Source organism: Mus musculus, chromosome 18 (assembly GCF_000001635.26).
Source record: "Mus musculus strain C57BL/6J chromosome 18, GRCm38.p6 C57BL/6J".
Taxonomy (NCBI): domain Eukaryota; kingdom Metazoa; phylum Chordata; class Mammalia; order Rodentia; family Muridae; genus Mus; species Mus musculus.
The window spans coordinates 61,895,233-61,912,405 of record NC_000084.6 but is presented as its reverse complement, the minus strand read 5'-3'; the positions used below and the strand labels follow the sequence as shown (position 1 = coordinate 61,912,405).

At 47.7% G+C, this 17,173-nt stretch overlaps 1 protein-coding gene across 12 annotated transcripts in view; it reads left to right on the top strand.

Annotated features, from left to right (window-relative positions):
* The first annotated feature begins 520 nt into the window (after window positions 1-520).
* Window positions 521-17,173, top strand: part of Ablim3 (actin binding LIM protein family, member 3) — a 112,494-nt gene continuing 95,841 nt past the window's right edge. For 6 of the 12 annotated variants that reach the window (XM_006526010.4, XM_006526009.4, XM_006526008.4 and 3 more), the window contains exon 1: window positions 523-1,177. In XM_006526010.4, the coding sequence (XP_006526073.1) occupies window positions 1,165-1,177 (13 nt within the window). In that variant the 5' untranslated portion in view covers window positions 523-1,164. Of the gene's footprint in view, window positions 1,178-17,173 lie in introns of all 12 variants that reach the window. The other 6 variants (NM_001360868.1, NM_001164491.1, XM_030250506.1 and 3 more) reach the window with 5 other exon arrangements.

Genomic DNA, 17,173 nt, shown 5'->3' with positions numbered 1-17,173 from the left:
AAGGGTCATTTTTGTCAGCAACGCTTAGCTGACACCTACTGTACCAGGCCCTGATGGAGGAGGCCTACTGAGAAGACCTTTTTTTCCCATGCAGTGAGCATTTCTAGTGAGACAGGGGAGGTAGGCTATTAGAGCAAATTAATCTAGTGAGCCCAGGAATCAAGAGAGCAAGTAGGGGAATGGGGACCCAAGTCGGAAGGATAAAGGCTACCTGAGCATCCCATTCACTGACCTGGCGGCCACAGGGTACAGTTCAGTAGGGACCTACCCAAGGCTAAACTGCACCCAGCTTGTCAGCCCTGGGCTGAGGTGGGAGGTCATCTCCTCCAAAGCCAGTCTCTCCCTCTAAGTACTCCCAGTGATAACTTTCCTTCCTTATGTAGGCTCACCCCTAGGACCCAGGTCCACCCTACCCCCGATACCCCCTCCCGGACTGCCCCCCCCCTTTTTTTTTTCTTTTTTCTTTTTTCCCCCCACCACCCCCAGCACTCAGGCAAAAAGCCCTGCAGGGCGGAGCCTCAGACACGCGCCGGCGCGTCCAGCAGGTGGCAGCAGCGAGCGGCCGCGCCCCCCGCGCTGCCAAGCTGCGAGCCCACATCATGGATGGCGAGCTCTCAGGTTTCGCCTGGCTCGCCTTGGCATCCCAGACCCCAGACGACCCGCGGGATTCATGAGCCGCTTGCAGGGGCCGGGGCAGGGGCCTCTGGCTCCCAAAACTGGCCAAGAGGTGGGTCCCGGGGCGGGTCGCTGCTCCCGAGGCCGGGCGGGGACGCGCTGCCTCCGCCCTGCCTCCCTGTGGTCCACACCCCCTTCGGGCTCCGCAGCCTGCCGGCTGGGATAACGCGGGGTGCGCACGAGCCACCGCTGCCAGCCTCGCTACTGCCCGGGGTTCGGGTCCCAGGTGCTGAGGACCAGGCACCTGAGTCCTCATCGCCTGCCCCTCCTCCCTGTTCACCTGCCCTGTTCGTCCACTAGCCTTAAAGGCCAGCGGCTCCAGCCCAGACGGAGGGGCCAGCAGGGGGAGAGCGCACCTGAGGATACACAGCTGGCCCTGCTCTGCCTTTTCACCCCTAGGTGATGAGTGAGGCCAGGAGAACACAAGATTTAAAAAGCAACCGGGGCCTCCTCCGTATTGAATGAACGACCCAGAGCAAAGGCATCACCATGAACACGAGCAGTAAGTGGATCCTCCTCTCCTTTGCCATGGGAACAGGGGTGGGGGCGGGAGGTTCAGGAGCCTGCGCCCCGGCTGCCTGGAAAGAGGAAGGAAGCCGGTATCTGCGGGGACACCTGACTCCCTCCTTCGGTTGCTTTCGGAGCTCCCTGGCACAGGGAGAGCTTTGGGGTCTGCCTTTCCTCGTGATTTTGCTAATGTTTAATCAGCGGCGCCAGTTGCCTCTGTCGGGAAAACTGCTGTCTCCTAGCTGTGCCTGGAAAGGCCTAAGAAGCAGTAGTGTGGCCATTGTCTGACTGTGGGGGGGCTCCCAGGAGACCTCCATGCCCACATCTGGAAATCCATGGAGGCCCTGCTTGTCCCGAAAAGAGCAGGGAGGCCGTGGGCGGGCCTGGGCGGACCTGGGATAGCAAAGAGCGATTTGATAAACAAATCCTCATGAAGCCACCTTTGGGTCCGGAAGAAAGATTCAGCTTCTGTTCCCTCAGTGGTCCGGGCTGATTCCCCACCTACCTGGAGGCTGCTTAGCCTACAGGAGAATGAGAGGAAGTGGCAAACCCTTTGAGCAACAGCTCTGGCACGGCAGAAGCAATAACTGCCCTGCAGAACCTGGGCCAGACATTTAGGGTCCTGGCTACCATGAAATGTACTCAAGCAACCCAGGAAGGTCCTGGATGGGTTAATGTGACCCAGGCAACACCCTAGGAGGGCATAATTGTGTTCAAATGTCACTGGCTGGCTCTGTTGAACCAGAAGAGTCCTGCGAGCACTCCCAATTGGAGGTTCTGACTTTTGGGCTTAGTCCCAACTCTGCATCTCAGATTGCTCGGCTATGAGATCTGGAGGGATACACCGGAGACCTTTCTGATCAAGAATTGAAGGTCTTTCTTCAAAAGCTAGAGCTTGGCAGTAAGGGCGGGGTGAAGGGGGGTCAGCACCTGAGTGAGGCGAGCCCCACTACTTCCTAACTCTCCCTCCACTTCAAGGCCTTGGCACAGAGAGAGGCTGCACAGCCGCTGGGATGGAAACGAAATGTATTTATTTACTACGCATTTGTGTGACTCACGTCTCTGCCGTCTTCCTTTGTGTATCACATAGCTGTGTTAAGCAAGCGAGTGAGGCTGGACTCCCTTCCCCTCTTATAGCCAGAGAATTTTTCCTCTTAGCTGACAGTCTGAAATGATGTTCTGGCTTCGTACCAGACTTGGGAAGTGGGTGGGGACAAGCCCTGTCAACCCTGTCACTGGAGGGCCGTATGTTTGCATCTGTGTGCTTCAGAAAAATTAAGGTGTGGATCGCCTGCCATTCCTTGCTCTATCTAGGGGGGATTTTTGTTTATGGGAGTCTTTCCCAGTAACTGATAGACGAGAAGGAACTAAGAAAGGCGATAAGCAACTGACTCTGCCTTTTTGCTGTTGTAGAATCTTAATTAATGTTTGTTCTATTAGCAACACTGAGTATTTCAGACTGGAAAAAAACCAAAAAAACAAAAAACAAAAAAACCCAAAAAACCCAAACCAGGTTTCTCTTCATCCTGTCTTTTCTTCCTTCCTTTGAAATAATGATCAATGTAATATTAGAGGATGTTAAGTTTACAGTCGTGTTGGGAAATGATCGATAAAATGACCAGGACAACCTTGGGAGCCCCCAAGCATCCAATAGAGAGGAATGCTCAGTAGCTGGAGCACCCTATGGGGAGTCTCAGGCTTTATCATTGAGCTTCATCCCAACAAGGAGACCTTGCAGATGGAGAGAATCAAAATCAGACCTCATAGAATAACAAGGCCATAGGGCCACAGAGCAGAAGACTGGCAGGAGGCCCTTGGCTCATCTGATGTGATCAAAAATGTTCTCCTTTTGATGTGAAATAAACCTATTCACATGGCGCCAATTCACAGTGTTAATTCCACTACCAGTTAAGGGGTCCTCTTGCCAGTTACCAACCTGGGCACTGCTAAGCCCCACACAGAAACTCCCACTGAAGCTGTGAGGTGGGTGGCTCCAGCTTCGTAGATGAGATGTTACTATTGGTATTTGGTCATCTCAAGCCATTTATTTAATTGTTGGACTTCAAAAGGTTCTGGAATGTGAACTGTATTTGACTAGTCAGTGTTTCAGCCAAATCGAAATTTGGGCAAACTATAACTTATTGCTCAACTCCTAATCAGGTCACCACAGGGCTGCGGTTTGGAGGCAACTAACTGTAAGAGCAGCTACAGCCAGCTGTTGTGACAAATGGACTGTTATCCCAGTTATCTGGTGGCTGAGGCAGGAGGAGTTCCCTGAGTTCAAAGGCAGTCTGGGCTACCTGGTAAATTCTAGGCCAGCGAGTTACAAAGTGAGGATCTGCTGAGAAAGAGAGAGAAAAGAAGGGGAGAAAAGAAGGGGAGAGGGGGGAGGGGGAGAGGGGGAGGGGGAGGGGGAGGGGGAGGGAGAAGAAGAAAGGGAGAGGGGAGCTTACTTTGCCTCTGAGGGTCCCAGTTTAGATGGCCTCTCTCATCTTAGTAATGGTGTGGTCTTCAACATGTTGCTTCATCTGCAGAAATATAAATTGGAATGGAATCTACATGTTACACCTTTGTGTAAAACACTTAGTTGACGTGCTTGTCTGTGGGCACAGCTGACGTGTCAGCAACAGGTGATTATCAGCCCTCTTTACTCTGGCCATCACTGGGGTCACTGTCACCGCTAAATTAACTTTGGGATGTTAGCAAGCAGTCCTCTCGGGTGTCACCCCTTCCCAACGAATTGAGAAGCGTACCTGGAGGAGGATTATATGGAATGACAAGGACGGGTTCCATAACCATGTACAAAACTATGCTTATTAACAAGAAAGTTGCTCCACACTCTACTAAACAGGACAGTGCTCAGCCACTCGTTACTGAGTATAGATTTCAGCATTATCTGGATCCTTGCTTCTCTCGGTGTGATGAGCATTAGCAAGGCATTTGGAAGAAAAGTGATTCTGAGGCCGGGGTGGGGGGGTAGGGGGGGAGGCAGTGGACCAAAAGGTCGCACCAGCTGGGCTCCCCACTCAGAACCAATGAGGGGAGTGAAAGAGACCACCTACCTCAGGATTCCCTAAACCTTCCCACTTGTCATCCCTTTCTGCCCAGTAAATATTTACACAGCTCCAGGTGTGTAGCTTTATAAAAAGGTACAGAGATCAAATATCTGGGGAATGAAGAAATGGCTCAGCAGTTCTTGCAGATTTTGGTTCCCAGCACCCACATGGCAGCTCACAGCTGTCTGTAATTCCAGTTCCAGAGAGTCTGATCTCCTCTTCTAGCGCCTGTGGCATCCGCCATGCATGTGGGGTACATATGTCCATGCAGACAAAACACTCATCCACACAAAATAATAAAATAAATAAAATAAATAAACCAGAAAAGTAATGTTCAAAAGAAATCAAATATTTGCTGATAGTAAATTATAAAGAAATTAATTTTGAAATAATTCCTTGATATCTAAGTACTATAAATTCACCACATATTGATAACTGAAGTAAATTTGCATACTGCCATGATATATGATCGTTTACTTTTGCTTAATTAATTGGTTGACTATTTGATACAGCAGGGCATAGAATATCTTTGGCATTTTCAGAGTTTAACCGATGTTTTGGTTTTGGTTTTATAATCATCAATTCTGAAAACACCATGTCATGTAAATACACAGAACAAAATGGCAGAAATATGTTTAGGGCCATCTGAGAAATTGTTGAAAATTCTGTCCTAATCCGAAGCCAAAATTCATTGAACAGTTTTCTATGAAAGTCAACAGCTCACATAGCAGTTCTTAGAAGCCAATGTTCTAACCCAATGCAATCCGAATGAATATACTAATGTACCATGTACCTGCTGAAGAGTGACAGTTTAAGCAGTAGAAAAGCCTTTGTTTTACATGACTAAACTATTAGGTTTCTATAACAGCAAAAACATTAGTAAGTACGGTGAAAACACTACTGTTCTTAACATGCAGTAGTTTCGAATTTTCATCCAGGTGTTTGGGGTGGTGTTTGTTGGCACCACGTGGTGTAACAGCACTCTCAGTGAGGTCGTGTGACATGGCCCAGCCGAGACCTGCCAAAACACCAAGTTCATTTGATTTTGTTCACAAGTTCATCTTTGTCCACAGAGCACTCAGAAACCTTGCACTGTTGCCAATTTTCTCATAACCCCTGCATTGTTACACAGTCTCATATATGTTGCAACCCAAAGTTTAAATGTTGTATGCTAGAGGAGAGACTGAGCTTCGAGGCTCTGGGGCTCTTAGGGCCATCTCCATCATCTGTCTTCTTTCCTTCTACACATAGGTCTAATTCCAGGGGTCATTTGTCTCCTGCCCCACTGAAGCATCTCCTAACTGGTCTGTCCCGTCCCTCAGTTGTTCCCTCATATTCATTTTCTGTGTGGCCTTCTGCTGCATTTCAGGTGACCCAGGCCTATCCCTCCTCTGTACCCTTCTTATGTTTGCCTTTCATCCCACTGAGAGCTTGCTCCTCTGACCTTCGCTGTCCAGTAAGTCCTCTCCATTATCACACCAGCCCCTCTGCCCACTCCCATGCTCCACCTGGTGGCTTTTCCACCTTCCAAAGCTGCTTTCCCAGATCTCATTCCAGCTAATATCTCTACAGTAGATGTTCACAAGCTCAGAGACGGTTCTCTGCCATTCTGTACTCACTCATGTGGTCCCTGCATGGGGCCCATTTCTGCAAATACCCAATGCCACATGGGCTGTGGCATGCAGCCTGTGGCAGTGACACACTCTGGGATTTTCACGAACCTAGACCAGTTGCTGTCTCAGTCTAGAGTCACGAATACCACCCATCAACTGTACACACTCAAGCAACAATATTTTATTGTTTGCTGAAGTTCTCGTGTTGATAACGAGGAGTTCCAAAACTGGAAGAGAGAGAGAGTTGACCCCTAGTGTGCTTGGAGACCTGGACACCAGAGTCAGTTTCATGTCCCATAAAGTAAGTACCATAGTACTCACTGGAGTAATATACTCAGTGCTTCCACAGATCCTAAATGCTATGATTTCTTATGTAGGAAACTTAGGGATGGGTCATACTCAAGGTGGGATGAGCATCCTGCCCACCACAGACCATGCCCTCTGTGCATGCTAACTTTTCCTTTTGTTGGAAAGGGTATTCAGAAATTATTTAACCCCACAATAGAGTTACTGGCTGGAAGAAACTGTGCTTTGGAGTATGGCTCCCTGGATTCCAGTTCAGGATTTTCATGATCTCGGACATAACAGATCATATCTAGAATGTGATCGGTAAGATGCAGAAAAGGTCAGAGTTCTTGAGAAAACCAAATGAAATGCTCATGGGTGCTGGGTATCAGTGAACAGGGGTGTATCTGAGGTTGGCCATTGAGTCAGGCAAGGCTCTGAACTAATGGTGCCATAAAAGCCGAGCTCTCAGACTGACGGTTGTCTCAGAAGGATGGTTTCATCATTACAGTAGCCAGTATGGGGGTTTTTTGTATATAAATGAAGCCATGTTATTCAGGTAGATGTTTAACCCAGCATTGTATTTGGCTTAAGCTATAGAGAGCAGATAGAAAGTAAGAATCCGATGTGGTTGACACACACATTGTCTTGGTTCAGGAAAGGTTTGTGGTGGTTAGAAGATAGAAATAAGGAGAGAAAGATCCTTCAGAAAATAGACCATGCAACATGCCACCTATTTGTGGTACGGGGATGAAAACAGAGCAGGATTCTCACAGCTGGGCTTCTGGCAGGGGCTAGAAGGGCACTTTATAGGGAGATGAGAGAAAGCTTTTTCCCAGATGTGTGGGAAACATGCAGAAAAATAAGAATTGGCCCAGGGAAGGGAATCTAGTTATGGCACCCACTTCCCAACCCTGTCATGATGACCCCTGGCCTGAAGAGCAGAAGGAAGGAACCAGAAGGTTCATCTAGGTGCTAGGTAGGCACTACCTATCCTAGCCTGCCATGCTTGGCTCCCAGAGAGCAACCAACCCAGTTCTAGGGAAGTAGCCAGGGAAAGGAATATCATTATCTGCTCTCGGGTTCACCATAGTGGCCCAGTCCCATTAGAAGCCATAGGATAGGAAAGGCAGATGACAGGCTGTATCAGCCATTCACCCACAGCCTCACAGGGCTCACAGCAGAATAGGAAGAGAGGTGGAAGACAAAGGAAGTCAGTGTGGACACCAGAACAGGTAGCAATGTCTCTGCTGATGCCATTGCCTGCATCTGGTTGTCCTAAGCCTTCCTTAAGAGAAGACGCCATTTACAACACAGAGTGAAACAGTCAAAGTGCTTCCCATACAATGAAGCAGTTGTTGACAATGATTACCTGAGAGGACCTAGAGAAATAATGTAAATAACCATTTTTAAATCACCCGAAATGAACAGCACACATCTCTGAGGAATCATAGTGTGATTTCAAGTGCACTTGGCTTGTAGGAAGGAAGCGACTTCAGAGTTCTGAATCCCAACTTCCCTGTCTGGCAATGCTTCATCTGGCTGAGATAGCATCTGCTGTAGTGAATGGTCAACCCCTGGCCCTCAACCAACATGCACCAGATTCCATTGTAAATGAACAGAAAACAACCAGAAGTGTGTAAGCAACTCCAACCCTGGGTACTTTGCTGATTAAATTGTCATCCTGTAGTTCTTAAGGGGACACTGGACTGAAATTTTTTATTTTAAACCCATCCTTGTCCCTTACTTACTGTATATCTTAAGTAAATTGCCTGCTTTCTATACCAACTTCCCTTCTTTGATGATAATCAAGGGAGCATGGAGTATTAATAGGATCTCTCATAGAATTGTGAATAAATAAGTCTAGGTATTAAGGAGATGGCTCAGCGATTAAGAGCACTTGTTGCTCTCGCTGAGGGCCTTGGTTCCATTCCTAGCAACCACGTGGTAGTTCACAACCATCCATAACTCTAGTTCCAGAGGACCTTATGCTTTCTTCTGACCTCTGAGGGCACCAGGCACTCACATTGTGCATATACATGCAACGCAGGCAAAATACTCATATACATAAAGTAAAATAAATATTTTAAAGTAATAGTTAAGTCTGTAGTTGCCTAAAGGGATATCCAGCCCATAACAAGTGATTATAAAATGAGTAAGTTATTTCACTAGGGTTTCCATAACCAAGTATTACATGCTGAGTGTTTTGAACAACAGAGTTTAATTGCTTTATAGTTCTTGAGACCACAAGTCCAAAGTCAAGGCCTTAACTCAGTGAGTTTCCTTTGATAGTCTGAGGTTCCAGAAAGCTCCTGGTCTATACCAAGACATCTTCTTGTTTCTCTTCAGACCTTCCAATTCTGCCTGTGTTTGTGTCTAGATTTGCTCCTCTGGTAAGGACACCAGTCACACTGGAATAGGGCCACTCACATGACCTGATTTTAACATGATATCTACAAAAAGGCTATCTGCAAATAAGGTCATGTTCTGATAAACCAAGTCTTGAGATCTCCAGACAGGAATGGGGGGGAAGACTCAAGTCAACCCCCAGGGCCATGTCTGCCAGGGGCAGCCCTCCAAAGGAAGCGCTCCCTGTAGCTAGGTTTCTCCAAATAGCAGCCAGCCCCCAGAGCTGACAGGTGATCTAAAATACTAGTGTCACCTAAGTTCTCTCTCCAGGGTTGATGTTTTAACACTCCCTGTGCCACTTGTGACCAGCAACGTCACCCTCCTGGCTGGAGAAAGAGCTCAGCTGGCAGAGTGCTTGACTATACGCAAGAGACTCTGGGTTGGATCCCGGCATAAACTGGGGTGGAGGCAGCACCTGTAATTACAGCGCTCAAGAGGTAGAGGAAGGGGGATCGATTGTTCAAGGTCATCCTCAGCTACAGAGCCACCAAGGCCAGCCTGGGATACTTGTGATTTTGTCTTAGAAAGAAAAAAAGGGAGGGATGGATAGATGGAGGGAGTGAATGAGGGACGGAGAGAGAGAGGGAGGGAAGAAAAATAGGAGTTGGGGGAGAAAAGGAGGGAAGGAGCAAGGAAGAATGGAAGGGACAGAAAGGGAAGGAGGGGGTGAGGAACCTCAAACAGGGGAAGACCAAAAGTGGCTAAGCATATCACACACACACACACACAGAGAGAGAGAGAGAGAGAGAGAGAGAGAGAGAGAGAGAGAGAGAGAGAGAGACTCAGGACATTATGCAACTACAGTATTGTAAGAGAATTTACAGGCACGGTCTTGGTTTCCAGTTTGCCTAATTCCTGGTCATGTCCAAAAGGGTAATCAAAACTGGACGATGTACTCATTCAAATTTATTTGCTAAAAACTCGGCTGGCACCAGGCTTGATTCTGGTAGCAGACACTAAATGTAACCAGTGTGGTCTGCTTTCATGGACCACACAAGCAAGTACAATGAGCCTCTGGTGGACAGCATGCTGGGTTTTCCCTGGACTGGATTTTAATAAATGTGAATTATTAACTCATCTCAAAATTGGGATTTCGAGTTTATCTCAAAAACAAAACTAGAGCCGAGTCAAGTGGTGGTGGCATGTGCCTTTAATCCCAGTACCCAGGAAGCAGAGGAAGTTGGATCTCTGAGTTCGAGGCCAGCTTGGTGAGTTCCCAGACAGCCAAGGTTACACAGAGATATCCTGTCTGGAAAAAACAAGAAAAGAAAAGAAAACAAACTCGAAGATTGCAAAGCACTGCTTCCCCAATTCCCCCAACATAGCCACAGTCAGTAGGATTTATAATTCAGGTATGCTGTGTGTATAAAAGTCTATTTAGCCACATTGACCCCACTTCCTGTCACTTTAGTATTTCTATGTTACTTTACCTCTATGACCCTGGATTTTATAGCCCAGTCTAGTAGGTGATCTATAGAGCATCAAATGGGGGAGAAATGCCTCATCCCATGGAGAACCCAAAGCTGGTCCATGATGCTTAAAAAACAAAACTAGAGTCAGGTGATGGTGCATGCCTTTAAGCCCAGCACCCAGGAGGCAGAGGCAGGTGGATCTCTCTGAACTGCTAGAATCTGCCTGAGGTTGGTAGATCAACACCCTACCTCCCACCACGCATTAAAGTCCCCTTGAAGGGAGCAGACCCCACTGTGAGCCCTACTTCTTTAGCTGACCTACACCCAGAGGTGGATATCTTATCCTGTTACATGCATTTGAGCAAAGGCAGGGTCCACTATGTCTCCTGGAGGTCAGCTTTGGCTTCCAGGGAACCTGGTAGTAGAAAGTAGGACCAAGAGCAAAGAGGACTATTTTGGATCAGTGGTTCCCGATGCCTGAAAGGCATCCTCTGGGGGCTTCTTTGATGGTTGTTCCATTTTTGTCGTGACATAGAAAACATACCTGGTCCAGCTGAGGACTTCCAGTCACAGTGCGAGCTCTGTGTCGGCTCAGGAAGACACCTGCCAGGACTGTGTCCTGGGAGGGCACAACAGGGATCTCACCTAGCTACCTAGGGCCTTTCTAGAATAGCATATTTCCCCCACGCCCCCTGGGGAAGTTCGAAGAAAGCAAAGCACAGTGCTTGTTACACAGAGGCCACTCAGAAGACATCTGAGGAATGAATTGGCTGATGAAAAGCCCATAGGCTCTGTTAAGCTTTTTTGATAAAGACAGATCATTGTGCCCCATCCTTGACCATAATTCCCCTATCAAGGAAGGAGAGGCTGCTGAGGTGGGCTCATCTCAGACTCAGGAGGCGACACTAAGCACGGTGAGCTGCTGGTCTATGTGATTCAGGCTATGTGGACTTCAAGAGATCAGAGCAGTGCTCTGCTAGAACCTGCTTAGGGTTCTACAGAAGCATCATGTGCTGAGAGGACAGTGGTCCCCTGTGTGCCCAGGTCAAAGTGGCTGGAACAGTGGAGGATGCTAGGGAGGCAGGAAGACACCAGACTCAACATCACACATTGGTCCGTGTCTGCCTGAGAGCACAGTTAACTGTTAACCTAAGAAATTCCAGGGGAACCCAAGCCAGACAAGGGGCACATAGAGGCAGGCTCCCCACTGCTTCTGCACTGGTGACCAGCCCCACCCCCTCCCTGCCAACTCCCCCTCCACCCTGGCAGAATCTTCTAGAGCTGCTCCCTTGCATCTGCTTAATTTTGTGCAAAGCAAAGGCCTTTCTCCACGGGCTGCCATCACTTGCCCTCACCAGCCGAGCCAATGAGATGACTGCTCTGAGTAGTCTAATGACACAGTTGATCTATTTTAAGCACCTGAAGCGTACTCCACCAAGTGCCAATCTTCCTGCTGCGAGCCACTCTCAGCGTGCAGGAGCGAGCAGGCTGCCTGAAGGCTGCTCCTGCATTTTAAGATCCGAGAAACCTCCCAGGAATCCTGGCCCTGCTGTCCAAAGGTAGACTGAAGCATCCATTGCATTGTGTTATTTTCACAGTCAGCATGGATGCGTTGCCTCTGATGTTAGGATTATGTGACCTCAGGTAACCATAAATCCCCCTTTCAAAGGGCACACACAGAGCTGAGACTGTCACACACATAAGAAGAGGAGACCTGGGAGGCAGCATTTATGGAACAATGAGAAGCCCAACCTCCATCAAAGATTGTTCCTCCCTCTCCTCTCCCTCCTGCCCCTTCTTCCCCTTCTTCCCCTCTCTCTCCTCCACTCCTCCTTCCCATCTTCCTCCTCTTTCTCCCTTTTGTCCTCCCCCTCCTCTTTCCTCTTTTCTTCCCCCTCCTCCCTTTCCTCCTCTCCCTCCTCCTCTCCCCTCCTCCTCCCTCCTTTCCCTCTTTCCAATGAAGAAACATTCTTTTCTAACTGTAGCCTGCAACTCCTTACAACACTCCGGAGTTCCGGATCTAACAAAGGCCCCCACATGATGCTGAGTTCTCACCACTCATCACAGACAAACCTAGCACAGTCCGAACCGATTACGATCATTAGCTCATTGACTTTTCTTTCGCTCCCTTGTCCGCTTTAAGAACTCCCGTGTTGATGATGTGACAGACGCTGCCTGTTCTGTGCTGCTCTATTCTGTGTTCCTCATTCAGTGTTAGATGAATACTGCTTGCGCCTGCATATATAGAGCGGAGGTTCAAGGCTTCCCGTGCACTAACCCGCTGAGCCATCGCAAGATGCCTGCATGGTCCATGCCGTGGACTCTACTTAATTCACAGAAAAAGAAATTGGCCCAGAGAAGGCACAGCTGGCTCCAAACCACAGATTTGAAACAGGTGACGGAGCCTTGAGTAGATATATGGACAGCTACATCTAATGTTGTTCTCCTGCATAAAAAAAGAAACTGAAGTTCACAAGCAAATCACCTGGACAAGGTTCCACAAGCTGGGAAGCTGCGCAGGCGTCAAACCGTGTCTTCCGGCTGAAGCCACCTTTCCTGACTTCCTGCTCCGCCTCTGCATAGTCTTTCTCTGTTTTCTGTGAGGGGAGCTCCAGGGAACACAGAGATGTTAGTCTTGCAGTTGGATATCCCGGTACAATTTGCTCATTCACTCAAGCAATAAACAAATCCCAGATCTAATAGCAATGATGTTCTAGGCGCCTGAGATACGCAGGATAGAGACCTCAACCTAAGACTATTTCCATCCAGAGTTGTCAAGGGACAGGCACTGGGAACTTACTGTGAGGGAAGCCTACAGGTGGAGAGAGAGGAGACAAGGTTTGATGAAGGCAAGCCAAAGTCCGTTGATAGGCCTAGGAATGTACCACTCAATCTAGACCTCAAGGGGATGAACAAATTTGTGTCAGGTCAAGAAGAAGGAACAGCAGGGCTTGTATAGTTATTCTAATTGGCAAGCATCTCACAGCCCCTTATTTTACAACCCCTGAGGCCTTTGGCTGGGAAATGGGACATAGAACACCACAAAAGGGCATGCGCATGCAGGGAAGAGTCAGGCGCATGCGGGGAAGGGTCAGGCACACCAGCTGTTGTGCTCATGCGCTATGACACCTGGCTTGATACTTGGTGTGACATAAGCTGGAGGAGGGCTGGGGAGGATCAGGTCTTTGAGAGTTTCAGGTACCAGCTAAGGAGTGTGCATTCCAGTCTGTAGTTGATGAGGAGACACGGGAGAGTTTGAGCCGAGTGACCTGACAAAGCTTGTGCATTATTTAAGAAGAACGCATGGCAACACCCAACTGAGACACTGCAGAACCCCGGGAGGCGTGGGGGGGGGGGGCGGTTGGCAACAGGTAGCTGTACACGTGACTTAGGAGAGGGCGACCACGGGGCTGCCAAGAGGTCGCAGCGCAGTGGTTCACCATACATTATGGCCTACATCACTCCTCTTAGGCCCACAGGTGGGTCTGCTATCTGATTCTGCTTTCTGACTCGGTGCAAACTGAAAAACTTGAAGAACTAGGTCACTGACCCAATCAGGAAACCTAGATCGTGCTAAGTGCTTGAGCTACAGAGTCAGACAGGTAGTGAGCTACAGAGTCAGACAGGTAGGCTGGGTTCAGGTTCCAGCCAGGAACCCTGCTTGCTGGCCACATCACCTGCAGTGACTTATCTCTCCCTGCCCACACTTCAGTTTCCTCTCTAGATAGAATGGGGGGGGGGGGGGCGGGGGGGCAAGGCTGGATGGAAATGCTTTGCATAGTGCCCAACACAGGGGAAACGCCCACAAAGGCAGTGAGAGTGTGGTGAATACAGTCGAATGTGTTGGGAGAAGTCCCTTAAATATGTGAATAATCCTCACACTGCGCTGACACTGGCATGCCTTCATCATTCCCGCATGGATTGATGACACAGGACTTAATTGTTAGCTAATAAACTGCGAGGGGAGGGGAGGGGAGGGGAGGGGAGGGGAGGGGAGGGGAGGGGAGGGGAGGGGAGGGGAGGGGAGGGGAGGGAAGGGAAATCTAGGCTTTCAAAACCTCAAAGTCCTCTCCAATGACAAACTTCTTTGTAGCCATACCTACTCCAACAAGGGCACACCTCCTAATCCTTCTAATCCTATGAAAAAGTTCCACTCTGTGGTAACTAAGTATTCAAAGATATGAGCCAATGAAGTGTGTGTGGTGGTGGTGGGGAGCATTCTTATTCAAACTACCACACCTTGTCTCATGATAAATGTTAAAAATAAAATTGACATATATGCAGAAGACCCAAGTCAGATTCATGTCTGCTTCCTAATCTCTGAGTCCTGGTCACTTGATTCTGTGGGCCATGTTCTTGTGTTCTTGTGGTGTCCTTGGTTTCTCTGGCTCCTCCAATTCCTCCTCCTCTTCCTCCTGCTTCTCCTTCTTTTTCTGTTTCTCCTCTTCTCCCTCCTCCCTTCTCCTCCACTCCTCCTCCTCCTCGCCGTCGTCCTCCTCCTCCTCTTCCTCCACAGTACTCCCCAAGCTCCACCCAATATTAGCTTGATGCCCCGTGGGACTCCAAAGAGTGGGTATGAGGGCAATCCCTGACTCTTTTGTCTTCATTTGGAACCCTTCCTCCTGCTGCCTTGCTTCATCCGGCCTTGACGTGAGAATATGTGCCTGGCCTTATGGTAGCTTGTTATACCATATCTGATTGATGTCCCTGGAAGGCTGCTTTTTTTCTGAGGGGAGTTGAAGTGGGGGTTGGATCTGGAGGAAAAGGGAAGGTGTGAGGAGAGACTGGAAGGAGGGAAGAGAGTGGAAACTGCAGTCAGGATGTAGTATATAAGAGAAGAATAAGAATAAAGGTAAAAAAATTAAATTAAGGGAGTCCTTATACAAGACCTCTGTTAATCACTATATAAAAACTGACTTAAAATATATTGTAGACCTAAAGAAAATCATAGCTAAAGGTCATAAGACTTTTATAAGAAAATATTGTTAAGTATGTTATGATCCTGAGGTAGGCCATGACTTCTGACTTCCTTGATCACTAAAATAAGTTTTTTAAAAAAAGTAATAACCCAAACCAACACACCTCAAAAGAATAAAGATAAATGGCCAACAGACTTCCAAAAAGGAACTCAGCATCATTAGTTTTTGGTGGAATACAGTTCATAACACCTGCATCCGCCCACCCGGGTAGCTAGCATTTCTCATGTGTGGCTGGTGGAAATCCAAAGGGCACAGCTTTGGGAAACTACATGAGAATGTCATAAAAATTCAGAATACACCTACCCATGATCCAGCAAGACATCTCTCAGCTGTGAACCCATGAAAGATGAAAACATATATCTACAGGAAGATTTATGCAAGAATGTTCCTGGCGTCTCCATTCATCATAGCCCAGAGCTAAAGGTAACCCAAATGTTTTTCTGCACACAGGCCATATAAACAGACTGAGACCCATTCCTACAATGGATTATTACTTGCTATGAAAAAGTCACAGCCTGCTAATACAAGCCACAACATGAATCAGTGATAGAAGCTGGTGAAGAGGGAAGTTAGACGTAAAGGTATAAACTGTCTGATTCCGTTTCTATGAAGTTCAAGAGCAGAAAAAAAAAATTGATTGTGGTAGGCAGAAATCATAACAGAGAACAGGCAAGATTAATCAACATAGGCAGGAATCGTAACAGAGATGTCACAATCAGTAACATGCATGCCACAAAAGCCGAAGACTTGAGTTTAAATATCAGCACTTGTGGTTTTGGTTTTTTAAAAAAAAAAAGAAGAAGAAGAGAAGAAGAAGAAGAAGAAGAAGAAGAAGAAGAAGAAGAAGAAGAAGAAGAAGAAGAAGAAGAAGAAGAAGAAGAAGAAAAGGAGGAGGAGGAGGAGGAGGAGGAGGAGGAGGAGGAGGAGGAGAAGAAGAAGAAGAAGAAGAAGAAGAAGAAGAAGAAGAAGAAGAAGAAGAAGAAGAAGAAGAAGAAGAAGAAGAAGAAGAAGAAGAAGAGGAGAAAAGCATAAAGCCGGGCACAACTGCACACATCTGCAGTCCCCGCATTGAAGAAGCAGAGACAGGAGGATCCCTGGTGAGCTCCAGGTACAGTGTGAGAGCCTGACAAAAACACTAAGGTGAACAGCCACAGAGAAAGACACCAACATCAGCCTCTACACCCATGTACACACACACACACATTTACCCAGATGCAGGCACATCAGAAAACAGGCACACATAACAATACACACATAAAGAAGTCATAACAGAGTTTTCTTTTGACCAGGAGAAAAATGTCTGCAAAAAGTCACAGCAGATTATCCAGAGACATGGAAATGTCCCTTCTGTTGATGAGGGCCTTGCTTGCGTACTTACCGAAACTCTTAGTGAGATCTCTGTGTTAATGATAATAAGTTGTGCACAGTTCCAGCATGGCCCATGATTATCCCCTTAGACTCTGATCTTTAAAACAGAACTGACTTCCAGCGTCAGCTGTCCTGCTGAGTTTGTAGTCCCTTGAAGCTGGTTTTTCATCAGGCCCATCGTGTTTCATCAAGCCATCCTGCTTGTCTTAAAGGGCTAGTTCAACACAACACCTTTAAAAGTATCATTTGTTGATAGGCAAACCTTTAAGAATTACACATTTCAAGAGCCACCTCTCCAACATAGTTGTACTGCTCCCCATGGCCCTGATATCCTAACCACACTGGCCTCCTGGAAGTGACCATGTCACCTCGACCCTAGACTTGGGTCCCCTTTCATGCACCTTTTTTTTCCCAGCAGACTTGTTCCATCCCTGGTCCACAGCTGATTCCTTCCCATCTTTGTAGTGTTGCTGAAATGCTTCCCCTCCCCCACTCTTCAATTCCTTCATTCTGCCCACCCCATTTTGTAAATGCCTCTTTAATTACCTATCGTAGCTCTCTCCCATGTAATTATCAACTCCCAATGCCCAGGAAACACAACTGTCTCCCCAGTCCCCAGTACAGAGAAATTGCCCAGGAAATATTGATAAATAATGACTTTTGCCAATGTACACGAGCTGAAGACAGGCAGGCTAGCTGTGCTCAGAACTTCCTGCTTGAGGCCAGGTCCTCACTGGGGTATGATGGGTGCCAGGAAAGTGACACCAAACTAATTCTCACTTGAGAAGAGCCCTTTGTGTCAAGGGACTCAGAGAAGTCTTTAGGCCGCCTTGACCTCAGGAAGACTGAGACACTTTCCGGGTATTACT